This window comes from Ahaetulla prasina, chromosome 3 (genome assembly GCF_028640845.1).
Source record: "Ahaetulla prasina isolate Xishuangbanna chromosome 3, ASM2864084v1, whole genome shotgun sequence".
Classification (NCBI taxonomy): domain Eukaryota; kingdom Metazoa; phylum Chordata; class Lepidosauria; order Squamata; family Colubridae; genus Ahaetulla; species Ahaetulla prasina.
In genome coordinates, this window is record NC_080541.1 from 190023733 (window position 1) to 190051497 (window position 27765).

The 27765-nt window shown below is 38.1% G+C and overlaps 1 protein-coding gene across 2 annotated transcripts in view; it reads right to left on the bottom strand.

Moving 5' to 3' along the window:
- LOC131193984 (ubiquinol-cytochrome-c reductase complex assembly factor 1) overlaps window positions 1-27165 on the bottom strand; it is a 40733-nt gene extending 13568 nt beyond the window's left edge. Inside the window, exons 1-7 of one of the 2 annotated variants that reach the window (XM_058174490.1) lie at window positions 26710-27165; window positions 23636-23740; window positions 22835-22936; window positions 17516-17617; window positions 12097-12169; window positions 9436-9493; window positions 5664-5772 (exon numbers count right to left, since the gene is read on the bottom strand). In XM_058174490.1, coding sequence (XP_058030473.1) covers window positions 5664-5772; window positions 9436-9493; window positions 12097-12169; window positions 17516-17617; window positions 22835-22936; window positions 23636-23740; window positions 26710-26733 — 573 coding nt within the window. In that variant the 5' untranslated portion in view covers window positions 26734-27165. Of the gene's footprint in view, window positions 1-5663; window positions 5773-9435; window positions 9494-12096; window positions 12170-17515; window positions 17618-22834; window positions 22937-23635; window positions 23741-25351; window positions 25508-26709 lie in introns of those variants that run through there. The other variant, XM_058174489.1, reaches the window with a different exon arrangement.
- Between the last annotated feature and the right edge of the window lie 600 nt (window positions 27166-27765).

Here is a 27765-nt window from a genome sequence, read left to right on the forward strand (position 1 = left end):
GAGAAATTCCAGAAGGTAAACCAGCAGAAATAAAACCTATAGTGCCAATGTCAATAAGATGAGGAGTGAATACTTTATTTATGGGGCTTTTAGATTTCAATTGTATCCTACTCCAAATGGTTCACTATTCAAACAACTACTCAAACAACATACAAAATAAAATTTTAAACAAAAAAATAACAATGTATCTTGATACAACATTCAAGGTGTCACATCCCTTTCAGAATGACAATCTGTTCCCTTTTGAGGTAACTATATTTAAACAAATGTTCAAAAGACTATGAGCAATGAGGTCACTCTTGCCTCTGAGGTGGAGAGCTCTTACCAAAAATAGTTGCCTCCGTGTTCCCTCTCATCAAATACAGACCATCAGAAACTATTCTATGTTAGAATACACTCAGTGGGCGATTTCTAACTGGAATAGGCAGTTTTGAAGATAACATACAATGTTTCACAGGGAGAAAGACATTGGGATACCTTATCCTAAAAACATCTCCCTAGAGAATACTAGTCTCCAACCTTCATTTTTAGGAAAATTCTTGTGGAAGTTAGCTCACAGACAATCTTGGATGAAATGGATTATCTTGATTCCTATACTTGGGTGTCAATTCGGTTAACAATTCTAATTAAATTTAAAGGTTCTTCTTCATTATATAATTTGTTACTTTAGACTTTTGTTACTTTGGGCATCTATGAAATTCAGAATATATTGATTGTAACTGCTACAACTGGACAGGACATCTTTTGGCAAATCAGGAAAAGAAAAGAAAGGAGTGGAAGTTTTATTTTAGTTACTTACAGCCAGATTCTTTCAGTTTTACTAGTGCAATATGAAGTAACCTTAGTAAACTTCAGTCAAAGCAAGTCATAATGAGGGAAGGTAAGAGGGGCTACCGAGTATAAATAGCTCTACCTAACATAAAACAAAGACTTCATTGTACTCCATGTGCAGAATCAATACATGAATTCAAGAAACACTTCAATGTGTTTCTGGAAAAGGAGGGGCCTGAGTGGTCTGGAGGAAAAGCAGGAAGGTAGGATTAAGATAAATTAAAATGTGGTTGGCATATTGGGCTGGATGGCCTCTTCCTGCTCCTATCATCATGTATAATTTTTAAGGCAGGCTCAGCTACAAATCAGGATTTTATACTGAACAAACAAGTCTTAGATGTACTGGGATTAGAGCGCCCCTTCAACATGAGAGCAATGTTTTGTTTAAAGTAAATGTTTATTTGCCACAAGGAATACTAATTTCAAAATCTGATCTTTGCACACATTTTCTAGAAGATTTAAACTCTCCTTGAAATTTTTAAAGAAACGAAGGTCAGGGATAAGTAAACATTAACAATGGTTTAGATATCTCAGCTACTTGTAGTATACTTCTTTCTATTTGATATTGCACAAATCAATTTATATAGAGATACCCTGTTTCCCCAAAAATAAGACATCCCCTGACAATAAGCCCAATTGGGCTTTTGAGCGCATGGCAATAAGGCCAAGCGCTTATTTCAGGGTTAAAAAAATATAAGACAAGGTCTTATTTTCAGGGAAACACTGTGTTATTTAAAATTTGTTTTGACTGTACAATCATGTGAGTTTAGAAGCATTCAGGAGAATATTATTATTGAAAGTTGGTGAATTGTACATGTTATCCCCTGGAAAAGCAAGAAAAAGGGACAAGAGAAAAAAGATCTCCCCTTTAAATCCAAGGTTTCATTTGCTGCTGAGACAGTAAGAAAATGAATTAAAATGAGAGAATGCTAAGGATAAAGGCTTTCCTATTTTTTATTGTGTGTAGAAAATGTCAAGTCAGGGTTCCCCAAAGAAGGACACTAGACCACAATATAATTGTATAATGTTAGTACTTACTGTGAGAAAAGAGAATATGTTATGTAATTAATTATTGACTCTAAAAAACACACTTTGCAAGTTCAGGTGCTTTTCAGAAAAGACAGTCATCTATACACATGGTAAAAGTAAGCATCATGGAGAGAATGCATTCCAAGATCAGGAGAAGGAGCAATGATATCAAATGTAGTTTCTCCTGCTGGTTTCTTGGTTTCCAATTACAGCATTGACTACATAGACTTCCAAACAACAAAATCAGGGGGAAAAAATCTCAAATTGTAAGAATAACTCCTTATATGATCATAAAAGTGGGCAATGGAATGGACTCAAAAGAAGAGACCACAATAGTACAGAATCTATTGCTGAAAGAAATAAATACATTAAAAATGACCATGCCATGCCTGTTTTGTAAAAATTTGAGAACCCAAGCAAGTAACTACAGTACCACTTACTTTCTAAAGGTGTCTAAACAGCTTTCAGAACCATAAACCATTAAAATGCTGAGAGTCTGTGCCACAAGTTATAATATAAAGGTTATAACTGGAATACAATGAAAAGAAATAGTCTGGAAAATGCTCCCATCTGGTACCCGAGAAAGAGGTTTGCATCATCTTTTCATTGAGGCAACTGAAAAATAACTTGAGAAAAATCAGCAGGGTCTACCTAACAGAATTCACTGACAGGTTTTTACCAAAATGCTTAGTTCTAGAACAGAGAATGAACAATTTTGTAGAACTGGCACTTCACATTAGCAGAGGGGAGATTTGCTATGGATTCACAATGATTCATAGTAGGCAGAAATGCATCACTTACTTGAATAAGGCCATTTAAAGGTATGCTGGTTTTTGTCTTTTTTTAAAATTATGTGACATGGGCATTATAGCTTATGGTATCATTTTTCTCCCTGCTTCAACGTGGTAGCAAAACATGCTGTCAATTTTCAAAGTTTGAGGGCTGCAAAACACAAGTGCAGGCCCAGGTACATTTCTGATACCATTGTTTGACTACTTTGCTTTATAGCAAAAATGTAGACTTTGTGATTTCAGGATCAATGGTTCCTGAAACCTTAGATGTGGCCTTCATAAAAGTTAACTTTTGTAACAAATTATGTTTTTTATTGACAGAAGAATTGACATGATTGGAAAGTAACTACATTTGTGTTAACTAAAGTTAATAGTAAGTTAAATCAAATGTAAAGATAAATTAAATGAATAACTTAATTTTTTGTTCAGGCTGATTCCCTAGCTTTTTGAGTGTAGCTTTTTTATTTCAGAAAAAAAAAACCACTCCACTCTTCTTTACCACACTTTAAAAGATTTCTAACTTTTATATTTCTCAGACTATGAGCCAATTTATAGATTACTATAAAGTCCTCTGTTTCACAGAGAGCCTGTAGCAATATATAGACAATTATACCTTGCTTAATGGAAGTCAGGCATAACCTGTTTGTAGCATTCCACCTGCAGCAAACTGATTAAGCCACAAAACCTTTAATTAAACACGACCTTTTGTTTAAAGCAAAATGGAACATTATGATCATCAGTTTGGAACAAGATGGGATGATGAAAAGCTAACCTCAAAATATGATTTAATATTCTGATTCTCAAGCTGACATCCACTATATATCTCTATTTGGATGGAATATAAACATCATTTAAAACTGTAATGCAACTCAAAAGAAGAGAAATATAGAAACTCAATGCATAAGCAAAATATCCATGTATGTTCAGATAATAAAATAGGATATGATAGGCTTACCTTATTGAGTCATTTATCAAGATGATGAGATGGTGGTGATTGAGGTGAGTATTGTTTTTCATGCAGCAGCTTACATATTTACATTTTACAAAAATAAAGCCCATGTTTTAGCTCAAACTCATAAAACTGAATAGCTGGCAGTTTTGACAACTGTGTCTGTAAATTGCACAGCCAGAATGAATAAAATTTTTGAGTTTTTGAGTACGTTTTTTTTAATGATGCCTAATGTTACAATTAACACTTTAATTCACAATATCAAACTAATTTTTATGCTTTTTTAAAAGTTTGGTAGAAAAATCAGAAGTGAAAAAATTAAACACTGGTTAGCCACAAAACTGGGCCCACCTGGTACATAACCAACAAAATTAACTTCTAGTTTTAGGGGCAGCAGAATAAAATTTATATATGAAACCTGCCAGCACCAGTAGAATTGCTGAGGCCAAAGGCTTTCTTTTTGTTTTTACAGCTGTGTCAAGTTTTGGTTCCCTCTTGCCAACAATCAAAAGTGCTGAAAGAACCCAGGTTAAAGGGTCCCAACATTTTGCAGCTAAGATTCAAATTGCAGCAATTTTAACAGCCAGTCTATGAATTAATATACTGTTTAAAACTAGGAAAAGTGTAAGTTAGAAGTGAAAATGCCTTGATTCAAATTATGATGTTCTTGCATTGGTAACATCAAATAGCAAGTTGTAAAACTAAAGAAAGTGGCCATATCTCAATCTATAATCATATGTCATTTCTACATTACTTACTGTAATTTCCTTATCATATTTAGAGACTGCCCATTTCCCTCATAAAGTGACTCTATATATACACTAGCTATGTGTTACCACAACATGCAACGTTGTAGCATTTTACTTGCTTTTCCAAATTACTTTCTTGATTTTATTTTCTTCAGAATGTTATTTTTTAAAATTATTCTAAAGTTTGCATTTAAAGAAAGCTTCATTGAACTGTATATAGCTGGACCTTATATTTCTTTATGGCATTTATACCAGAGGTGAAATCTACTTACCTTCCTTACCAGTTTGTAAGCGTGGTACGCGCATGCGATTGACCTTCTGTGCATGCACAAAATCTTCTGCATATGCCCAGAAGGTAAAAAACACATTACTTCTTGGTTAAAACCAGGAAGTAATGACATCTGGGCGGGTGGGCGGAGCTTTGCTCCGCCATTGCTATGGGATCACTGAACTACCGGCCATGATTGCTACCGGATCGTGCAATCTAGTCCGATCCGGGAGCATTTCATTGATTTATACTGTTAAAACTACTGACCATGGCTGTATAGTAATCAAATTATACTGCAGGGTACATACATGAAATAAATTTAGTATCTGGAAAGCAAACATTTCTATACTTCGGCTTAGGAAGTTTATGGACTGTAATTTCTCTTTTAGCCTGGAATGCATCTTTAATTTTTACTGTTTAAAAGAGAGATTTCTCTCTCTGCTAGAAATTCTTCAATCTTGACAAAAAAGTGAATTGTTCTGAATTAAACAGCAAGTCTTTTTAAAACTAATACATAAATTGAGTTATTGAGATTTTTTTTTTAAATTCAGAAAATACTAATATAATTTGTATTATGAGGTAACTTGGACTGAGAAAGAATGACTGGCCCACGGTCACTCAGCTATACATTATTATTGTTGTTGTTGTTGTTACTGTTCATAGTACTATTAAGTAAAGTAGTATTTATTAAATTATTTTCATATAATATTTGGGATTTCAAGTTTAAAACAATCTGGGATTTTCTACCAGCAACATCTTTCTATTTCTGTAATAATAATGAACATAGCATTGTGCCACAACCGCTGCCAGGGTGTGTGTGTGTGTGAGGGGAAACACTTGTAGAAAAGGGTCAAGGCATGAGCTAAGATGAAAATTTGCCAGTCTGAGCAGTACTGCTTTCATACTCACATTAGCTTCCAATTTTCCTCGCATACTTCCCTAATATAATTGTATTGTGTATTCTTGAACAATGTAGTTCAAGTAGTAGAATGAATGAAGAAGAAGATACTTAAGTGTTCAATGAAACCATATCAAGAAATACTTACTCCCATAACCTTCCCACGTTGCTCAGCATCTTCCCACATAGCATATACTATATAGTAACACATGTATTTTCCTGCTCGGCCCTCTTGTTTCATTCGTACTAAGCACATCCTAGAGGAAAGCAAACCATTTTTAAAAAATACAGACACATACAAAAATAAAGATGGAAAATATATTGAAAAGAAATTAACCAAAAATGAAACAAATGTTAAGAGAATAGTAAAAATTCTGATTTTGAGAGTATACTACATAGTTAAATCACTTTGGGATATAAAATAACACAACTTCCAGTAGAGCATTCCACAGAACTCAGCCACAACATTCTACAGATCACAGGAAAGTGGCTGATTAATTTATATTATGTCTTTTAGCTGTCTTCCAGCTATAGGGTTGCAATATTAATAAATTATCAAAAAGGCAGCAGAGAAAATCCATTCAGAATCTCACTTTTAGACACATGTATTTAAAACTCCAATTGTTTTCAACTAACATTTAATCCCAGGCAAATATGTGTTAAGACTGAAGCCACAGATTCAATTCATTAGAATCAATATTCAACTAAACATGGAAATCAGGCTTGCTCCTAAAATGAGAATACGTAAGGTTACTGTATAGCTTTTGGTATCAATTCTTCGAAATAAAGAATCAATTCCTTTGAAAAAGAGAACAAATCCAATGTATGTATCAAAGACCTTCAATTTCTGTGCTAAAACAATGTCACTCTCAAAGCTGACAATTCAGTGTATTAAAAGAGGTACTGGTTCTTCATGGGTTATTCTAAATTTGGGATTTTGACAATATTTTGAAAGTACTGTGTGGGTGGTAATATATACAATATAGACACAATTAAGCTAGCATGAACCACAGGTAGTAAATACAATCTAAATGTATAAGAAATAATTGTTATGCGTCTTTTGGTCCATTTTTATAAATTTTCAGATAGGCAAAATAAAAATGCCCCTCCTAGAGAGAAGAGTTTAATGCTAGAGTTTGTGTTAGAACAATATCAAATAGCACCATTTTAAAGTTGAGACCTGGAACATTCTCAGTGTATCAGATCTTGCTGATGGAAAAACCTTGAATTGCACAAGGAAGCTTACTGGCAACCAGAAATGGGGTTTTATGAGCAATTACCAACTGAGGTGTCATAGGATTATAAATGAGAGTATTCTTCAATGGCAGCCCTATGTGGAGCACCCTGTGCATATTTGTGTGTGGCAAAAGTATATGAATTTCTAGGATTATCAGATCCTATGAAGGGGAAATCAGAGTAAGATGTTTCAATTAACTGGATAATAATCAGGTGTGAGGATGGGAGGATTCACTAGCCTTGGATGGATCTAGCATTTGTACCTCCAACTAAAAACACAAAGCTCTCAGAGAATAAGTAAATTCTTGCTAGCTTGCTAAGGTCTTCAAAATGGCAGACTTCCACTAAACCCTTTTTGTTGTTGAGCCAGGATGGATTTATTTGTTGCAGAATGTTCTCTCACACCATGATCCATCTTCTCATGATAACAAGCAAACATATTTCTCTTCCTGGCATGTCCCTCCAGTACACTACATTGTTATAGCCCTTTATTGGAGAGAGCTTTCAATTGGAGTACAGTTCTGCCACAAGATGTGGCAGTAAACTAATACCAGCTGGTTGGAGGGACTGAGGCATACAACTATAGCTACTGTGCCCAATACTCTACCATTCCTCCAATTGCCATGTTAAAAAATGGGTTTCAATGAGGAGTTTGAACACAGTATCTATCAGTAACTCTTTAAAATAGCTCCCTGTTGCACAGTCCTGAGAAAATAAAGGTCTGCTTTTAAAGAGGTGTAAATTGGTAAATTGATCCAACGCAGTCCTGACACACATCTTTCTGGAAGCAAAGACAAAGCCTTGCATAGTACTAATTTAAAAAAATCACTGAAACTAATGCAATTATCACTGTCTGAAATAAAAATCTACACTAATTCCCAACGTGCCTTTAACGCAATGCTTGAAAAGTTGTAGTGAATTTAGATGCCTTGTGCTGTCACACAGCAATTTAGCAACACTCTGAATGAGGTCATGGAAACTGGAATGAGTCTCCCATTTACATTAACTGCCACTTGAGATTAAAATGACAGACTTTCTAGCCAGATCAACACAGCTGCAAAACTTATTTTTACCATAAGGCTACATTTAAACATTCAGTTAATAATTTTATAAGTTTTTGAAATTTTCTTTACCCACTTATTAATTCCTTAAGTGAACGTTCTGCCACATTATCAGAGAGTTTAGAAACCAGATATACTTGGCTGTGGTATCAATTTTTCCAAATTCATATTTCATAATTTACACAGCTTCTCAACTCATAAACAAAGATTTCACCATGCTTTAGTGCTGACTTCTCTTCTCAGACCTGACAAATCAATCATTGTTACATATATCAATGTATTTTCTTTCTGTACATTAGCCAAATTCTTTCTTCAATGAATTCCAGGCAATCCTGGAACTGAAGTCCTGGGCAGATCTAGGTAGCAAGGCCAGGAAAGTTAGAACTGGACTAGATAACATGTGTTACTAACTTCCTTCCATCACTCCTCACTATCAGCCATGCTTCCTGGGAATCTTGGGAGTTAACTGGTGAAGGACATTTTTCTTGAGGCTAAAGTTGTATATATCACCAAAACTATTTTGATTCTGATAAATATAACATTATATGGCACAACAGGAAATGCTGACTTTGTTTTCTAAATCAAGTACAGTTCTTCTACTTCTTTCATTATAATAAGGATATCACTGTTGCTTAGTTTAACCTATCATCTTTTTTTAACTCATTTTTTTAAAAAAATAGTTATTTGACAAAACAAATTGCAACGACTATTTGTTTGATGTTGGCCACCTTCAAAAATATGAAAATAGCCAAGCCATTATTTTTAGAATAAGGTTCATACTAATGTTCACTAACTTGAGAACTGGTATTGCTAACCTATGTGAGAGGTAATTCTAAGTAAACTACAGAATTGCATTTATACTTTATGAAAACAGGAAAAAAAAGGAACATTCTTTTTAAAAGTCACAATAGTTTATTTATGATAGCATATTCCAATTAAGGTTTTCATTAAATATGTTTAAAAATAAACATAAGAATTTTTTTCAGAAGTACTTACCACAAAAAACATTTATTGTAAAACAATGAAACGTATTATTAAAATTAATTTGTCAATATTTTTACAAAACAATTTACATCTAATGTAATTAATTTCTAAAAAGGCAAACAAATGATTCCTTCCTTTATATTTATTATTCTATCATTCTGACCTTCCCAAGCACCTAACTTTAGATAAAAATTAAGTTTTGCCTAGTTATTTTTCTTGGATGATTATTTAACTAATGAAGGAAAAAATCACTTTGAGGTGTTAAATATTCCACATGAAACCAACTTGGCATTCATATAACCTTTAGTTAGGTTTTAGAGGTAAAAATGTAAATGTTAATGCTATAATTTGTTAAAGGTTTCTGACAACTAGTAAGTCAAGTCACCACAAGTTCTCACAATTCAAAGAACTCCTGCGTAAATGTGAGCTTTTCCTAAAAACAGATAAATAAAAGACCTTTCCATTCAGGCTGAATGAAGCTTTTAAACTAGTAGAGTAAAGAAACTATTAGAAATAGCATGTTGAAGTTTTTTTAAAAAAAATCTGGCACACATTTAACATGGTTTAGCCAAGTGACAATTTTCTTCTTTTTTTGATACAAAAGTTGTAGTAAATGTAACTTTAAAGAGCTTTACTTACCAGACATGAAGCTGTGCTATTAAAAACCAAGAGTTGAAAGTGTCAGGGATCTGTAATTCTTAAAAATCAATATAGTGAGTGAAAATGTATTTTATACTTAAACATGTAAAAACATACGTGAACTGGCTTCCATACACTTGTACTCTGCACACACAAGAAGGAAAAAGTCTGTACCTATGCATGTGCATACCTAAGGTAATTCTTTTTTTTAGTGCTAGATTGACATGCAAGCCCATAAAACTTGAAAGAAGCTAGAGGAGATCAGAGATTTAATGCTAGTGGATAACACTATCCATGTATATTAACATGGTGAATCAGTATTTTAATGTTTGAGTTAGTAGGGAATATGTTGGGCTCTGCAATTTGCTTTTTTGATAAACTAGTACTTTGTGACAAACCACGTAATAGATTTTAAGCAATGTGTTTTATAACAATTTTTGTGCATATCATATAATTACCATAAATTATCACTGGGCATTATTTAACATAGGAATTCAAAGTCAGCAATCTTTCTAGGCAACATCTTATGAGCTTTTGCAATGGTGTTAAATGCTCTGTCCAAAGCCTTTATGAAATCTCACTCAGTTATTAAATCCCATGGAATTTTAGTGATTTTATATTCAGATTTTTAGTCAAATTTCTGGAATAATGAAGACAATAAGAAATATTTCCAGGGGATGCATAATTCCTTTTAAGGAATGATGTTTCATTTTTATTGGGGCACATTGCAAAGCACCACTTTGAATGTTACAATTCTATTAATCATAGACGTCTTGTGGGTTTCCTGCGGAGATAAGAGAACATGGTCTGGGATGGTACTCCCCTTCCTAACAAGACAGCACTGTTGTGGGACTTCCCTTAAATGTCTCGCAATGGCTTTTACAGAAACAGGAAGCTAACAGTCTGACACCTCCCTGTAGCCCATGTCTGTCTGTCATGGTCCCACCTCTTTCTTGCTTTTCCTGCTGGAGCCCAAGTAAACTTACTGAGTAGGAATAGAGGGATAGTTCTGAATTGACTCTGACAACTACCTACACTTCTGTGCTAACAGAGATAACAGAAATCCTTTCTCTCCCATTTCAAGATTGGAAATGAGTGAAAATGATAAGGGTGTAAATAATCATAATAGATTTTAACATATTACAATTCAGAAATGTATAAATTATACATATGTAACCTATAATCGGTCTTCCATGAAATCTTCATCTGCAAAACCCACCTATCTTCCTCTCCCTCTCCCTTTCCCTTTCCCATCCCAATATATTTAAATCTTACATCAGTTAAGTTACTCCCTATATCTGATGAAGTGAGCAGCATCTCACAAAAACTTATGCCTTAGAACAGTGTTGCCAAACCTTGTCGGCACCGAGTGCCAAAACTGGAAGAGCAGCCGCCCAGGTGGCTGGTGCACATATGCATGCCAGAAAGCGGAAGAGAAACCCGAACTCTGGCCAGGATGAAGCGACCCCACCCAGTCCGCCACCAAGAACAAGCCAGCGCAGCCCCTCCTCCTGCCACTTCTGCCAAGGGAGCACGACCGGTTCCCAGCTGGCATGCATCTTACCCCAGCGCCAAACAGATGTTCCTCCTGTGCAGTCTCAGTCCTGCACAGCCCTGAAGCCCCATAAAAGCAGCATTGGCAGCTACAGGGTGAGGGGCAGGAGGGACTGGGTGGCCCCTGCAGCTGCTCCCCCACTGGCAAGCTGGGCATGAGGAGTTGAGGTCTCCTCTGGCCCTTCTGGGGCAGCTTGCATCCCTGACGGCAGCTGCTCTTCCTAGCTGCTCTAGCATCCCAGCTGGAATCAGCAGCACGAGAACCGCCCCCGCCCCCACCACCCCCAGAGGCCCTGTGCGCCCAAGCTGGCCAGGCACTCTAGACTGTGGATGCGCATTAGTGCCATGGGCTGGATCTGCACAACAAGCCACACAAGAAGGTGGGGAGGGAGGGAAGCCCCAGCCTGCCCATCCTGGCTAGCAGCTCTGCTCCCCTTGCTCTTCCAGGTTCTGGCGTGCCAGCCAGCTGGTCTTCACACGTGAGGGAGTGCTGGAAACCAGAAGAGCAGCCGCCCAGTGTGCATGTGCACGCTGGGAAGATGATCTTCCAGTAACTGGCACACGCATGCACACCGGCCAACTGGTCTTCCAGTTTCTAGTGCTCATGTGAGCATGACAGTGCACATGTGCATGCCGGAAACCAGGAGATCATCTTCCCGATGCACGGATGAGCACCAGGAAGCTGCTCTTCTGTTTTCTGGCACTCCCGCAAGCGTGAAGACCAGCTGGCCGGCACGCTGGAACCCAGAAGAGCAACAGGCGATGGCTTGCGTGCCCGGAGAGATGGCTCTATGTGCCACTTCCGGTACACGTGATTCGCCATCACAGCCTTAGAATAACATTTGTTAGCCTCAGTAAGCAAAAAACATCAGGGCTCAGTTGTAATGGCAGATACTTTTTTCATATATATTTTGTTTAAAGAAATTGTCAATTAGATATAAATAATTTCCTTCATCTTCTTTTCAGTATACATTATGTGGCTGTGTGATAGTCCTTACAAAGCAACTCAGAGGCGGCCAATGGCAAGATCTGAGTTTTGTAAACTGTACTATTTCTATCACAATAACAGGATAGCGAGAAGAGAAGAGAGGAGGATGGAGAACTTACTGTTAAAGAATTCTTCATAGTCTATTTTCTCCACGCAACATGTATACATGCGTAGTGCTGCTATTCTAATTTTCTGAAAAGACAATTTTGCTTAATACAATGTTATATCACTTCTATTTTTCACTAAAGAAACCTTTGCAAAAATACTCAAATGTTCTTCTATATTTTGAAATATTCATATTTATATATCATTTATTATTAGCTAAATATGCATTATTTATTTATTAAACCAATTTATATAGCTGCCCATCTCACTAACAGCAAAAGGGCAGCATACAAAATAAAAACCTAACTAAAAGGATTATTGCATCACAATATATTAAACTAGTTATATAATTCCATTTAATAATATTCAGTATAGAATAACTTAATTAGCAATACTTCCTTTCCACTAACATATGCCTTCAAATGCATTTAATCTCTGAGATGTTTAGCTTCACAGTCTAAACTGAATTTAGGAGAATTTTGAATAATTACACTGGGTAATCCCATGCCATTATATCAACAGATCAGGCAAGCAAATTCATAATGTATTTTCATAATTGTACTTAGAACTCATTCATCCAACCTTATATTTTTTCCTATTCCAAACATGCCAATTCTTCATTGCTACCATTATCATAAAAGTAGAAGAGTCATTTAGTTATAAACGGGCTAAAGGCCCACAGTGTCTAACCCTAACCTCAGTACAAGAATCCAAACTGATTTTTTCCCCCATGTTTTATTTTATCCTATTGTTTAAGTGGAATCTGCTTTTTTCAGAGCATTATTCTCTGTCCTGTACCCTGAGGCTAGATCAATCAGGTTGTGTGGTGAATCCTGTAGTGTGCACTTACTGGACTCGCTAATCTCTTAGGTCCCTTCTAGCTCTATGATTCAATGGTAATAAACATTCTTGAGTTTATCTGAAACATAACATAACATAACATAACATAACATCAGAGTTGGAAGGGACCTTGGAGGCCTTCTAGTCCAACCCCCTGCCCAGGCAGGAAACCCTACACCATCTCAGTCAGATGGTTATCCAACATTTTCTTAAAAATTTCCAGTGTTGGAGCATTCACAACTTCTGAAGGCAAGTTGTTCCACTTATTAATTGTTCTAACTGTCAGGAAATTTCTCCTTAGTTCTAAGTTGCTTCTTTCCTTGATCAGTTTCCACCCATTGCTTCTTGTTCTACCCTCAGGTGCTCTGGAGAACAGCCCGACTCCCACTTCTCTGTGGCAGCCCCTGAGATATTGGAACACTGCTATCATGTCTCCCTAGTCCTTCTTTTGTTAAACTAGACATACCCAGTTCCTGCAACCGTTCTTCATATGTTTTATCCTCCAGTCCCTAATCATCTTTGTTGCTCTTCTCTGCACTCTTTCTAGAGTCTCAACATCTTTTTTACATCGTGGCGACCAAAACTGGATGCAATATTCCAAGTGTGGCCTTACCAAGGCAGTATAAAGTGGTACTAGCACTTCACGTGATCTTGATTCTATCCTCTGTTTATGCAGCCCAGAACTGTGTTGGCTTTTTAACAGCTGCTGCACACTGCTGGCTCATATCTAGATGGTTATCCACTAGGACTCCAAGATCCCTCTCACAGGTACTACTATTGAGCAAGGTACCACATATACGGTACTGGTGCATTTTGTTTTTGGCCTAAATGTAGAACCTTACTTTTTCACTGTTGAATTTCATTTTGTTAGATAGCGCCCAATGTTCAAGTCTGTCAAGATCTTTCTGTAACTTGAGCCTATCTTCTGGAGTGTTGGCTATTCCTGCCAGCTTGGTGTCATCTGCAAATTTGATGAGTTCCCCATCTATCCCTCGTCCAAGTCATTGATGAAGATGTTGAAGAGTACTGGGCCTAAAACAGAGCCTTGGGGTACTCCACTGCATACTTCCTCCATGTGGATGTAGTTCCGTTGAGGACTACACGTTGAGTGCGGTTGGTCAGCCAGTTACGAATCCATCTGGTGGTGGTGCTGTCTAACCCACATTTTTCTACTTTATCTAGTAGTAGGTTATGGTCTACTTTATCAAATGCTTTACTGAAGTCCAAGTAAATTATATCAACAGCATTCCTCTGGTCTACTAATTTTGTCATTTTGTCAAAGAATGCGATAAGATTAGTCTGGCATTATCTGTTTTGACAAACCCATGTTGGCTTTTGGTTATTACTTTGTTTGCTTCTAGGTGTTCGGTGATTCGTTGCTTGATTATCTTTTCCAGAATCTTCCCGGTATTGAGGTCAGACTGATAGGTCTGTAGTTTCCTGGATCTGTTTTTTTCCTTTTTGAAGATGGGAACTACATCAGCTCTTTTCCAGTCCTCTGGCAGCTCCCTGTGCTCCAGGATCTTTGAAAGATATAGTTCAGTGGTTCTGAGATCACGCCTGCCAGTTCCTTCAGAACCTTGGGGTGTAATCCATCCGTCCTGGTGATTTGAACTCGTCTAGGGTAGACAGGTGTTCACTTACCATTTTCTTCCCTATTTTAACTTGTGTTTCTAATCTGTTTTTGTAGTGCTGTTTTTGATAGGTTGGATTGTTTTTCCTTTTGTGTAAAGACAGATGCAAAATATGAGTTAAGTAGATCTGCTTTCTCCTGTTGCTTGTCATCTTCTTGCCACTTTCTCCCAGCAATGGGCCAATTGTTTCCTTGACTTTTTCTTGTTTTTAACATGTTGGAAGAAGCTTTTTTTATTATTTTTTACTTTTGTCGCTAGCCTTTGTTCATTGTGAGCCTTAGCTTTCCTCACTTCATCTTTACAGGCTCGGGCTATTTGCTGATATTCTGCCTTAGTTATTTGCCCCTCTTTCCACTTTTTATATTTGTCCTTTTTGTCTTTCAATTTGTCAGATAGTTCTTTATGCATCCATGCTGGTTTCTTTTGTGATCTACTATTTTTCTTCTTCATTGGTATTGTGTTAGACTGTGCTTTTATAATCTCACTTTTCAAAATTTCCCAAGCTTCTTGAGTTGTTTTCCCCCTGAGGATTCTCATCCATTGAATCCTTCTCAAGATCTCTCTAAGTTTATTGAAATTAGCTCTCTTAAAGTCCAAGACTCTAGTTTGACTTTGTTCTACTACTTGTATTTGCTTAATGTTGAATTCCAATATTGCGTGGTCACTTGCCCCAAGGTTCCTGTAGCTTCAACACCTTCTATCATTTCATCTCTGTTAGTGAGAATTAAGTCCAATATGGCTGATCCCCTTGTCGCCTTCTCTATTTTTGGGAAACAAAGTTGTCTGCTAGGTTTGTTAGGAACCTGTTGGATCTTCCACTTGGTGCAGAGTTTGTTTCCCAGTTGATGTCAGGGTAGTTAAAATCCCCCATTACTACTGTGATGTGCTTCCTACATACCTTAGTTAGCTGACTAGCAAAAAGTTCATCTACTTCCTCTGTTTGGTTGGGTGGCCTATAGTATAGACCTATGGCAATATCGTTTTCACCCTTTTATATTGACCCAAATACATTCAAGATGATTTTCATCATTGTTGTGCTCTATTACTGTAGAGATGTAGTTATTTCTTATATATAGTGCAACTCCACCTCCTCTTTATTTGGTCTATTTCTTTTAAATAATTTATATCCTCTAGCTGTATGTTCCATTTGTCAGTTTCATCCCACCAAGTTTCCGTAATGGCAACAATATCATATCTACCCTCATTTACTTGGATTTCTAATTCACCCTGTTTATTCCTCATACTCTGTGCATTGGTGTATAGACATTTGAGTCCATTTGGATTGATCTTGTGTTTACTGTCTACATAACCTGTGTTGACTGCCCCTACTTTCATGCCACCTGTTGGTTTAGTGCACATGGTATGGCACTCACTGTTAAATGCTTGGTTTTGCTTGATAGCATGGTTGATAGTCTTACCCATACAGACATCTATGTTACATGCACTGATAACCCTTTTAGTTTTCGATTGCTGGGGACAGAAATTTTCCTTATCAGTTAATTCTCTGTCCCCACTGTCCGGTTTAAATGTTTATCCTCTCAGGTACTTTAAAAATGGTATTATCTTCTCAAGAAACAATATAGTATTGTTAGTCTTTCCTAAAACAACATCTTAAAGTAAACCTTGATGAGAAGATCACATAAAAATACCCTATGGCTCATGCATCTGTAATCTGTGATTACAGATATTGCTAGGTAAATTGGAGATTTTATTATGTAGCATCAATACATAGAAATTTAATTCTGCCCTGCTATCATGAACATGATTAAAAGCCACTCAAAGACCACTCAAAGGTCAGAAAAGAAGAAAAACGTTAAGTCAATCCACAGCATGTTGTGTCAGAATTAAACATGCAGAAAATATTCAGCCAAAATTAGCATTTTGATCTTTAAGCTGCAGTCCTATAAACATCCTTATTTGAAAGTATGCCAAGGATACTGTATTTTTCGCAATATAAAACGCACTGGAGTATAAGACGTACCAAATTTTCGAACAGATAAACAAGAAAAAAAAATGTTTTTGCCCTCCCCAGCCCCAGGAGCACTTTATAGGCTCCCAAACCCTCTCCATGTCCCATTTTTGTGAAAAATGGGCCTATTTTTGGCAAAAGCGGGACACGTGGGGCAGGATTGTGGGAGGCCAAAAATGGCTGCATTTGATGTATAAGATGCACCAACATTTCCACCTTCTTTGGGGAAGGGAAATGTGTCTTATACTCAAAAGTATGATAATTCGATGCTTCTGAATAAGCCTGAATAGGATTATTCTATAAAATACAATCATCACTTCTCTGGACTAGGAATTTGGTGTTCCAACAAAATGTAGACCGAATACAAGTAACAAATTTATGAAGAAGAAGATCAAACTTAAGAAGAAAAACGTTAAGTCAATCCACAGCATGTTGTGTCAGAATTAAACATGCAGAAAATATTCAGCCAAAATTAGCATTTTGATCTTTAAGCTGCAGTCCTATAAACATCCTTATTTGAAAGTATGCCAAGGATACTGTATTTTTCGCAATATAAAACGCACTGGAGTATAAGACGTACCAAATTTTCGAACAGATAAACAAGAAAAAAAAATGTTTTTGCCCTCCCCAGCCCCAGGAGCACTTTATAGGCTCCCAAACCCTCTCCATGTCCCATTTTTGTGAAAAATGGGCCTATTTTTGGCAAAAGCGGGACACGTGGGGCAGGATTGTGGGAGGCCAAAAATGGCTGCATTTGATGTATAAGATGCACCAACATTTCCACCTTCTTTGGGGGGAAGGGGAAATGTGTCTTATACTCCAAAAAGTATGATAATTCGATGCTTCTGAATAAGCCTGAATAGGATTATTCTATAAAATACAATCATCACTTCTCTGGACTAGGAATTTGGTGTTCCAACAAAATGTAGACCGAATACAAGTAACAAATTTATGAAGAAGAAGATCAAACTTAAGAAGAAAAATATTTACCCATTTTTTATATTTTAGTGGCCCTGTAAATCCCATTGCTTCTATTATCTTTGTGAAAGTACCTACTTTCTCTTCAGATGGCTGAGCAGAACTTCTAAAAACCTATAATAAAAGCAAAAAGTTATAAAAGTCACATTTTCATTCAGAGATTTCAAAAAGTTAAAACCATATTCAGCTCTAAATGCCAGCTCCGAATTGACACAAATTTTTCCATTTTTTTCCAATGACTATTTTTGCAAAAAGGAAGCAAAAAGATACTTTCCACCTATATGTTGAATCCAATTAATAATGTAGACCTTAGAGGTGTCCCATCTGTGTTAGATTTCACTTGTATCCCTTTACTGCACAATCTGAATCTAAATTAGCTATGAAATAAGTTGAAATTGGCACAAATAAATGGTACCCTCCATTCTTTATTCCACAGTTTATAGAGCAGACATTTTGCTTTTGATGTATGACTTAACATATTCTTTTTCTTTTTTTTACATTAACATCCATGCATTAACAGTGTGGCATCTGGGTATCATTTATTTTAATACAAATAACAATAATGATATTTTTGTGATCTTAGTATTACACATATTTATATTAAGATATGATCCTTCAATATTTAATTGTTCAATGTTTCAATATGCCATTCTAATGCCTATCACAATATCAGTTGAACATATATAATAATACCATCTTTCAACCTCTGGTCTTCCCATGTAATTATTATTTTTATTCTATTATATTAAAATGTGTATACTAATAGCCCCCCTATTTTTTGTTTCTAAGACTGTTCCTTTCTATGCATCATCTCTTGCCCATTTTAATACTTCATTTTTTATTTGTTTATTGGCTTGCCTCCCGTATACCCCTATTTTTCCCATCTCTACCATCTTATACTGCCAGTCCTCCAATATATCTACTCACACCCCTACCTCGCTTTCAAAAATATATTCCTGCTTATCTAATTTCATTTTTAAATCTCTTAAGATATTTAAATCTCTTAAGGTATTTTTTCATCATTGATTTATTTCATCAGTCATTATTATCTTTATTATCCTTTCCTTCTTCTCTTCTTGTTTTATTTTCTGATTTTTCTGTTCCATCTTTTCCTCCATTCTTTCTGTTACCTTCTCCTTTCCCTGGACATTTTGATCTTTGTTCATTATCTCATGAAACATTTTCTATTTTCCCATGTATACCATGTATTAGATTCCTTATTTCCCTGTAGTTTTTTGTTATAGTATCATTAATATTCTGGAACATCAATGCCAGTTCACTCATTTCCCCCTGAAGAAGCATCTCGTCTTATTAAAATAAGTCCCACTCTTTCTTAATAGTCCAAAAACCATATATTCAGTCTGAACGTTGCTCCTCAGAGAATACAATAATCATAGTTCTTTATATCCCAGGATTTATCAGTCAGTTACTCTCACAGTTAAACCTCCAGTAGTCATAAGGTAGATAAAAAGAGTACAGTAGATATCACCACAGTCCTCCAGATGTTGATTAAATCTCCTATCAAATTTTTCCCAGACTTGTAGAGGTATGGTACATTTTCCATTCATCAGTAGGTGGCATTCTCTGCTTAAGCTTCAGTGTCTCCAGTCTGACGTGTATTTGACCAAATTTGAATCAATTTATAAAAGTCAAATCAATTATTTAAGTAAATAGTTCCAGCATTTTAAGATGCCTTTCCCAAGCCAGCGCTTATCCAGTTTAAAAGTCAAATTTTCTGTGTTTTAAAAGTTTTTACTTTTCTCCCCTTAGTTCCTGTCTTCTGGGCTAGGGATTTTTCTCTAGGTAGTTATTTGCAGCTTTAACAAATAGAGCTAAGATTTTTTTTCCCTTTTAGGTTTAGGTTGTAGGTAAAAAAATAATCATCTCACCCAGTTCCAATCACTGTTAATTCTACACTGCTCCAAACTTTCTTTGTTACCTCAGCTGTCCCAGCCTCATGGCAGCCATAATCACTGCCTCTTCTCCTTGTCATGGATAAGAGGGAAAAAGAAGCCCTGGGTCAGGCATGACCTGCAGGGCACCTCTCTTTTTCTTCACTACCCCTACAGGGTGGCTTAGGCTCCTTTCAGAGCCTTCCAATGGTGAGAAGTCAGTGCAGGAGCATGGAGACCTGCTTCTTGAGTCCGATCTTGCCACAACGTCAGCCGGAAGTCCAACTTAACATATTCTTGAAATTGAGATTCTTTGAGAAAAAGGGGAGGAGTACCAATACTTTTGGCCATGTCTATATCTGAATATACTGTAGAAGCAACGTATCAAGTTGGATAAGAAAATATTTGCCATATTTCTCTTCTCCACCGAAAGCTGTGTACAGATAGTCCTTGACGTATGACCAGTATTGAGCCCAAAATTAATGTTGCTAAGTGAAACATTTGTTAAGTGAGTTTTGGCCTGTTTTATGATCTTTCTTGCCACAGTTGCTAAATGAATTACTGCAGCTGTTAAGGTAACACAGTTTTAAGTGAATCTGGCTTCCTCATTGACTTTGCTTGTCAGAAGTTTGCAAAAGGAGAGCACATGACCCTAGGACACTGCAACCATCATAAATATGAGTCAGTTGCCAAGCATCTGAATTTTGATCACATGACCATGGGGATGCTGCAACAGTCATAAGTATGAAAAATGGTCATAAGTCACTTTTTTCAGTGTCACTGTAACATCGAACGAACCATTAAACAAATGGTTGTAAGTTAAAGGCTACCAGTAACATTTAAAATTTCACATGGAATAAAGGAGTTAAAAATAAAGTTTACTTTTAACTTCACAAGATGCATTTCTAAATACTTCTAAATTATTAAAGCTATCTAGATCCTATTTTGTCACTATGTAATTGAAAGAATGTATTGAAAAAGTAAGTGGCTTATAAATACAATTCCAATAGCAGTTCTGCTGCTACTGATGGGAAGGTAGAGAATTAATATTTACTTCCTAGGTTTTGTAGATTACTCCAATCTGGAGACTTGGAAAGGCATTAAACAGATTTTAAAAAAATCAAGCACCACTGAGAAAGAAAAAAACATCCCCACAAAACCTTAATAGAAAAATAAAGCTGATTTGACTGCCTTAATAAAGGTTGGCTGGAAGGCTGCTGTACAACCCTCTAAAGCTACAGACTTTCAAAGCATGGACAGTAGACAATAACCAAAAATACCTACTGTCTGATCTACTGTAGCTTGCCTGGGGAGAACTCTCAGAAGACCCTGTTGAAATGTTCTTTCTAGATACCCACCTCTGATTACAATGCCTAAGAAAGTCATTGTTTTAATTAGTCATAATTAAGGTTGGGTCTCCAACCTTCGTTTTGTGGCGAAGGTTGTTGAGAGTGTGGTGGCACATCAGCTCCCTCAGTACCTGGATGAAACTGTTTATCTGGACCTGTGCCAGTCCGGCTTCCGGCCTGGGTACAGCACGGAGACGGCTTTGGTCGCATTGGTTGATGATCTCTGGAGGGCCCGGGATAGGGGTTGTTCCTCTATCCTGGTCCTACTTGATCTGTCAGTGGCTTTTGATACCATCGACCATGGTATCAAAGGCTGCAGAGATTGGGGGGCCTGGGAGTGGGGGGCACCGTTTTTCGGTGGTTCTCCTCCTATCTCTCCGACCGCTTGCAGACAGTGTTGGCGGGGGGGCAGAGATCGACCGCGAGGCACCTCATGTGTGGGGTGCCATAGGGGTCGGTTCTCTCGCCCCTCCTGTTCAACATATATATGAAGCCGTTGGGGGAGATCATCCGTGGTTTTGGCGTGAGTTGCCAGCTGTACGCTGATGACACTCAGCTGTACATTTCCACCCCAGATCACCCCAACGAAGCCGTCGATGTGATGTCCCGGTGCCTTGAGGCCGTTCGGGTCTGGATGGGGACGAACAGACTTCAACTCAACCCATCCAAGACGGAGTGGCTGTGGATGCCGGCATCCCGGTACAGTCAGCTAGTTCCATCACTGACTGTGGGGGGCGAGTCACTGGCCCCCAGGGAGTTGGTTCGCAGCTTAGGCGTTCTCCTGGATGCATGGCTGTCGTTGGAAGAACACTTGACAGCCGTTGCCAGGGGAGCTTTTTATCAGGTTCACCTGATCCACCAGCTGCATCCCTTCCTGGACCGGGACTCGTTATGCACGGTCACTCATGCCCTCGTTACCTCCCGCCTGGATTACTGCAATGCTCTCTACATGGGGCTCCCCTTGAAGAGCACCGGAAGACTTCAACTGGTACAGAATGCGGCTGTGCGGGGGATAGAGGGAGCGTCTCGGAGCTTCCATATAACACCTCTCCTGCACAAGCTGCACTGGTTGCCGGTGGTCTTCCGGGTGCAATTCAAGGTGTTGGTGATCACCTTTAAAGCGCTCCATGGCATGGGACCAGGTTACTTACGGGACCGCCTACTGCCACCAATAGCCTCCCATCGACCTGTGCGCTCCCACAGGGAGGGTCTCCTCGGGGTGCCATCAGCTAAACAATGTCGGCTGGCGGCCTCCAGGGGAAGAGCCTTCTCTGTGGGGGCACCTACCCTATGGAACGAACTGCCTCTGGGGCTACGCCTTCTTCCCACCTCCGGGCCTTTAAGCGCAAGCGTAAGACTTTTTGGTTTCACCGAGCAGGGTTGGCCTAAGGGTAATTTTTAATTGGGTGGTTTTATTACTTGTTATTTTAATATTCGGTCTATGGTTTCAGATTTTTAAATTTCAAATATTGTGTTTTAATTTTTGTATATGTCTTTTTAACTTGGCTGTAAACCGCCCTGAGTCTTCGGAGAAAGGCGGTATAGAAATGTAAATAATAAATAATAAATAAATAAATAAATAATAACACATGAAGGCCTGCAGTTCTGCCTTTAGGCTCTTGTGCTTTCATCAAAATGATCAAGAGGGTCTTTTCTGAATAATGAAACTATCCTTTTGCAAATTTGCATGACATCATAACACACATAACAAGTAGCAAGGCTTGTGTCACAAAAAAATTTGAATCACTCACTACCCCAATCTGCAGATGCCCCTCAAAATCCCTGACTCTGCCTATAATGCTGTTTTTCTTGGTTACGGTAGTCCATAGATGCCTCTCCCTCTAGAATGAGCAAGCACTGCTCAACAAGAATCAGAAACACTGCACGAAGAGCCCTTACATTGCAGTTTTCTTATGAAGATCCAACAAGGGAAACCCCTTTAAAAAACATAATGCTATAAAGGTAGCCTCTAAAATTAGGCACACTTCTCCTACACAAATCCAGAAATCTCCAGAGCCAATAAGACCACAATCATAGCCCAATATATTTGAACAGCATAACTGTAACAGAAAACATTGCTTTCTCCTGACCTTTGTGTGATGAAATGTTCTGTTTGGTTGTTTTATGGTCCTGATACTTTGTATTAAATTACAGCAAACTTTGGTTAATGGAAATTGGCCATTGTTGTGTCTCTGATAAAACAAAAAGAAAGGGCATAAGTATGCAAAAAATAATACAGAAGAAAAACATTGTTAGCTTAAGAGATAACATAAGCCTGAAAGTTACATACTGGAGTCAACCAATAAAAGTTGAGATCAGAAAGGACTATGAAGCCTTCAAATCTATCCGAGTGAGCCACTACTGATTTGTTCAAATGAAAACTACATATATACATTGAAAAAGAAAGAAACCCCTCAGACTTGTCAAACCACTATAGGCTCACAAAAACATTACCTTTTACCTTGTTACCCAAAATTATGTTATGTCCATCTCCAATGGACTATAATTCTCATTTTTTTAATTCAAGCCTCTCTAACTCCTATATTTAATCATCTTAATTCCTATTAATACCCTAATCTATCCTTTCCTAACCCCTGTAACACATACTTTTTTGTTTGATGCAATACTATCACAAGGTGCAGTTGTTTAGCTTATAACATAGCACAGCAGATAAAATTGGTCTTCAGGAATGATACAGGGAAACTGATCACATCAGGTTCAAATTATTCAGCAGATTAAAGCTACAGAAAACACTTTTTTCAACATGCCCACAAAATTCCCATACAATACAGTACATTGATAAAGTTCTCATTCTTTCAGCTATACCTGTAAAAATATGTTATCCAGAAATTTCCATGGAGAATTCTGCCCCATTATGGTTGAATTCCTACCTGAAGAGAAGCATGTAGCAACCTGCCCCACTGCTGTTGAGCTAATGTTGTTTGTATCAATCCGTTGCATAATGCAATCCAATGAGGTTCTTTAGTACAGTGTATCTAGAAAAAGAAAATAAAAGAGAATGTATATCAATGGTCACTCATTTGGAACAAAATTTAAATTCAATATAGTGTACAGCTGAAAGAAAATATAAATGTACTGGTCTTCTGAATTTCCTGAGCATACTTCAACCATATGAATTTTCAACATATTCAATTATAGTCCAAAGTGACAATTATTACGCAGATTTGTATTTTAGTAACTTTTCAGTGTATGGTTAATATTTTTAGTTTGGGTGGGGGATGGTTATGCATTCACCTCATGAATCTCAGGAAAAAAATTCATCTTTTCAATGGAATACTGTAGGATGCATTGATGCGTGACAATAATGATATATTCTGTACTAATATCCAGTTATATTAAGTAGAGATATACATGTATCCTATTGTTGTACTGATATGTGTCTAAATCATCCTGGAATATCCTGCCAACAAATTATATTCTAAAAGGAACACTCATTATAAGACCATAGTAGTTTTATAAAATTATAAATTATTCAATAGGTTTTCAATAAATATATAATACTTGCTAGATGAAGAACATTCTAATTTCTATTGTAGAAATGCCACCGAACTTGGCTATTATCTGTATACTATAATGTATTATATTTTATAGTGCAATGAAACAATTAACATGGGGGAAAACTATTGCATTATGAGAAAATTAAAATGAAGTATGATACTAATATAATTAAAATGCTATATTGCATTAATAGTGATAATCAAAACAAACACCACCACCCACAACATACAGCTTTCATATAAAAGCATCTTTAAGGATTCAGTGTCAATTGCAACCAGCTACAGCTTGAGCCAGAATATCTCACAATATAAAGCTAAACATGGTTATAATTGCGATAAAATAAATAGTCACAGTACTGAATATGAAAAGACTCACTTCCATTAACTGCAGTATTAGGAAAAGTATAAAGAAGTATTTGCATACAAGAGATATTAACTGAGGCAATTATAACTGGATCTAAGTGATTTAGTTTAGTAAAATTGTTATTTGCCTCTAGACTATGTAAGAAATATCACACTCACTAATATATACTAAAACTACATAAACTCTGATATACCTGCCTTGCAAAATGTTCATATTCCTTCTAACCTTTTAATGTTTATAGTTGCTTTAAGAAAGGAAGAAGCAACCTAGAACTAAGGAGAAATTTCCTGACAGTTAGAACAATTAATCTGTAGAACAACCTCTAGAAGTTGTGAATGCTCCAACACTGGAAGTTTTTAAGAAGCGATTGGACAACCACTTGTCTGAAATGGTATAGGGTTTCTTGCCCTAATAGGTGGTTGGACTAGAAGACCTCCAAGCTGCCTTCCAATTCTGTTATTCTATTATATATGCTGGCACTATTGAGCAACTAACAGGCAAACAAGTAAACCAAGTGGTTACAGGAACGCACAGACATGAAAAGAATAAAGGGAGTGCCAAACAAATGCAGAATTAACCATCTCCATTGACATTTCCAAGCAAAAGTAATCAATGCTCATCAGTACAATAGAGGTATAGAATTAAGTGAGTTAATTTTTATGACAATGTTCAGCTCAAAAGCTCTGCCTTTAGAAGGTGTGTGGGGATGGATTTCCTTAGCCTACCAAATGTCTATGGAAAGCCTCAGTCATCCAGGTCATGGTTATCCCAAAGGTGCTTTTTCAAGAGGTAACTGAACTTTTTGGTCTTCTTTGAAGACATTTTGCTTCTCATCCAAGCAGCTTCTTCACTGGATGGTGGGGAATGGAAGGATTTATACTCTTCCTTGCAGACAGCTGGTCATTTGCATCCTTTTAGCGAGTCCAAATGGTCTTAACTTCCAGGTGGCCTTAACAACTCTCTAGAAAGAATGCAAATAGTCAGCTGTCTGCAAGGAGTACAAATCCTTCTATTCCCCACCATCCAGTCAGAAGTGACAAAGCTTCTTAGATAAGAAGTGAAATGTCTTCAAAGAAGACCAAAAAAGTTCAGTTGCCTCTTGAAAAAACTCCTTTGGGTTTAGCCTACCAACTGAACCTCATGCAGGTTATGAACTCCTCCTCCTCAGCAAAGGTTATTTCATAGCCACAGGACTCCCACGGTGACCCCCACAGTTCTGGGAAAGTCCAGTTGCCTCTTGAAAAACACCTTCGGGACAACCGTGTCCTGGATGACTGAGACTCTCCATAGCAGGGGTCTCCAGCCTTGGCAACTTTCAGACTTGTGGACTTCAACACCCAGAGTTCTTTTTTGCTACTGGTTCTCTGAACCACCCGTCGCCATCGCTACTGGATCGGGCGATCTGATCCGAACCGGGAGCATTTCACCCCTGCTGCAAAGGTCATTAACTGTGAAAAATGGTCATGAGTCACTGTTCTCAGTGCCCTTGTAACTTTGAACGGTAACTAAATGAGCTCTTGTAAGTCGAGGACTACCTGTATTCTGCACATTCTTTCAGGAATATCTATGGAGCAGGGGTCTCCAGCCTTGGCCACTTTAAGACTTGTGGACTTCAACACCCAGAATACCTCAGCCAGCAAAGCTTGCTGAGGAATTCTGGGAGTTGAAGTCCACAAGTCTGAAAGTTGCCAAGGCTGGAGACCCCTGCTCCATAGACATTCAGGGGAACCTACTTGGGCAGGCAGCCCGCTTCTTTGCTCCGACTTGCAGCTGAACACCCTCCTGCACTACGCTGACTCTGCTTAGAGAAGTCTGTAAAAGCGCTATGAAGCAGTATATAAGTCTAAGTATCGCTACCGTATTGCTATTGCTACGGCGTAAGTTTGCCATTCATACATCAAGGTTCGCTCTTGACCGAGCAACGAAGGCAAAACAGAGCACCTCAGACAACCCCCCCCCCTACACACACACACACACGCCCGCGGGAAGCCTCCAAACACCGCCCCATCCGTCCCTCAGGAGCAGCGCCCCGGCTAGTTTTAAGAAGGACGCTCACACCAAACAGGTCACCCACCCGACTCACCACGACTTTCACCAGCGCCGCCATCTCCCTGGCGGGACGCGCTTCCGTTTCCGCGGAACGTCCAAGTTCTTCCGTTTCTCCGCCACCGCCGGGCGAAAAGCCGCGTTCTCTGGTGGGCTCGTGGACAATGGCGCGATCGAAGCGCGTTTCCACCGAGATGCTTCCAGAATGGCTGCCTTCGCCCGAGCCCTGAGGGGAACTGGGCTAACAATCGCCGCCGCCTCCTCCTCCTCCTCCTCAGCCACCTGGGAGGCCCTTGGAGCGAGGAAGACCTTTCTAAGCTTACGTTCCTCTCTCGTCTCCTATCCGTAACACCTTGACATAAACTTGCCGGTGCCTGCAGATGTAAAGCGTGCCACCACTCGCGATCGTGGGGAAACTGGAGGAGAGAGCCGTGGGAGGAAAAAAGAAGAAAGGGGAAGGGGGTACTCTGAGGTGCCTTGTGTCATGTGCTGCTCTGGCTTGAAGCCTCCAGGAGAAGAGGCAAAAAAAGATCCCTGAAAAAATATCCTCCGTAGCAGGTGTCTCCAACCTTGACCACTTTAAGACTTGTGGACTTCAACTCCCAGAATTCCTCAACCAGCTTTGCTGGCTGAGGTATTCTGGGTGTTGAAGTCCACAAGTCTTAAAGTGGCCAAGGTTAGAGACCCCTGCTCCATAGATATTCCTGAAAGAATGTGCAGAATACAGGTAGTCCTCGACTTACAAGAGCTCATTTAGTTACCGTTTAAAGTTACAAGGGCACTGAGAACAGTGACTTATGACCATTTTTCATAGTTAATGACCTTTGCAGCAGGGGTGAAATGCTCCCAATTCGGATCAGATCGCCCAATCTAGTAGCGATGGCGGCGGGTAGTTCAGAGAACCAGTAGCAAAAATCCCTGCCCCACCCCCACCCCCGCGCCCCAGCTGAGCCACGCGATCATCAGAGGTTTTTTTTTTACTTTTAAAAGCATTTTTTCTTCAGCCGAAAAAATGCTTTTAAAAGTTAAAAAAAAAAGCCTCTGATGATCGCACAATTCAGCTGGGATCGTCAGAACCCTTTAAAAGCATTTT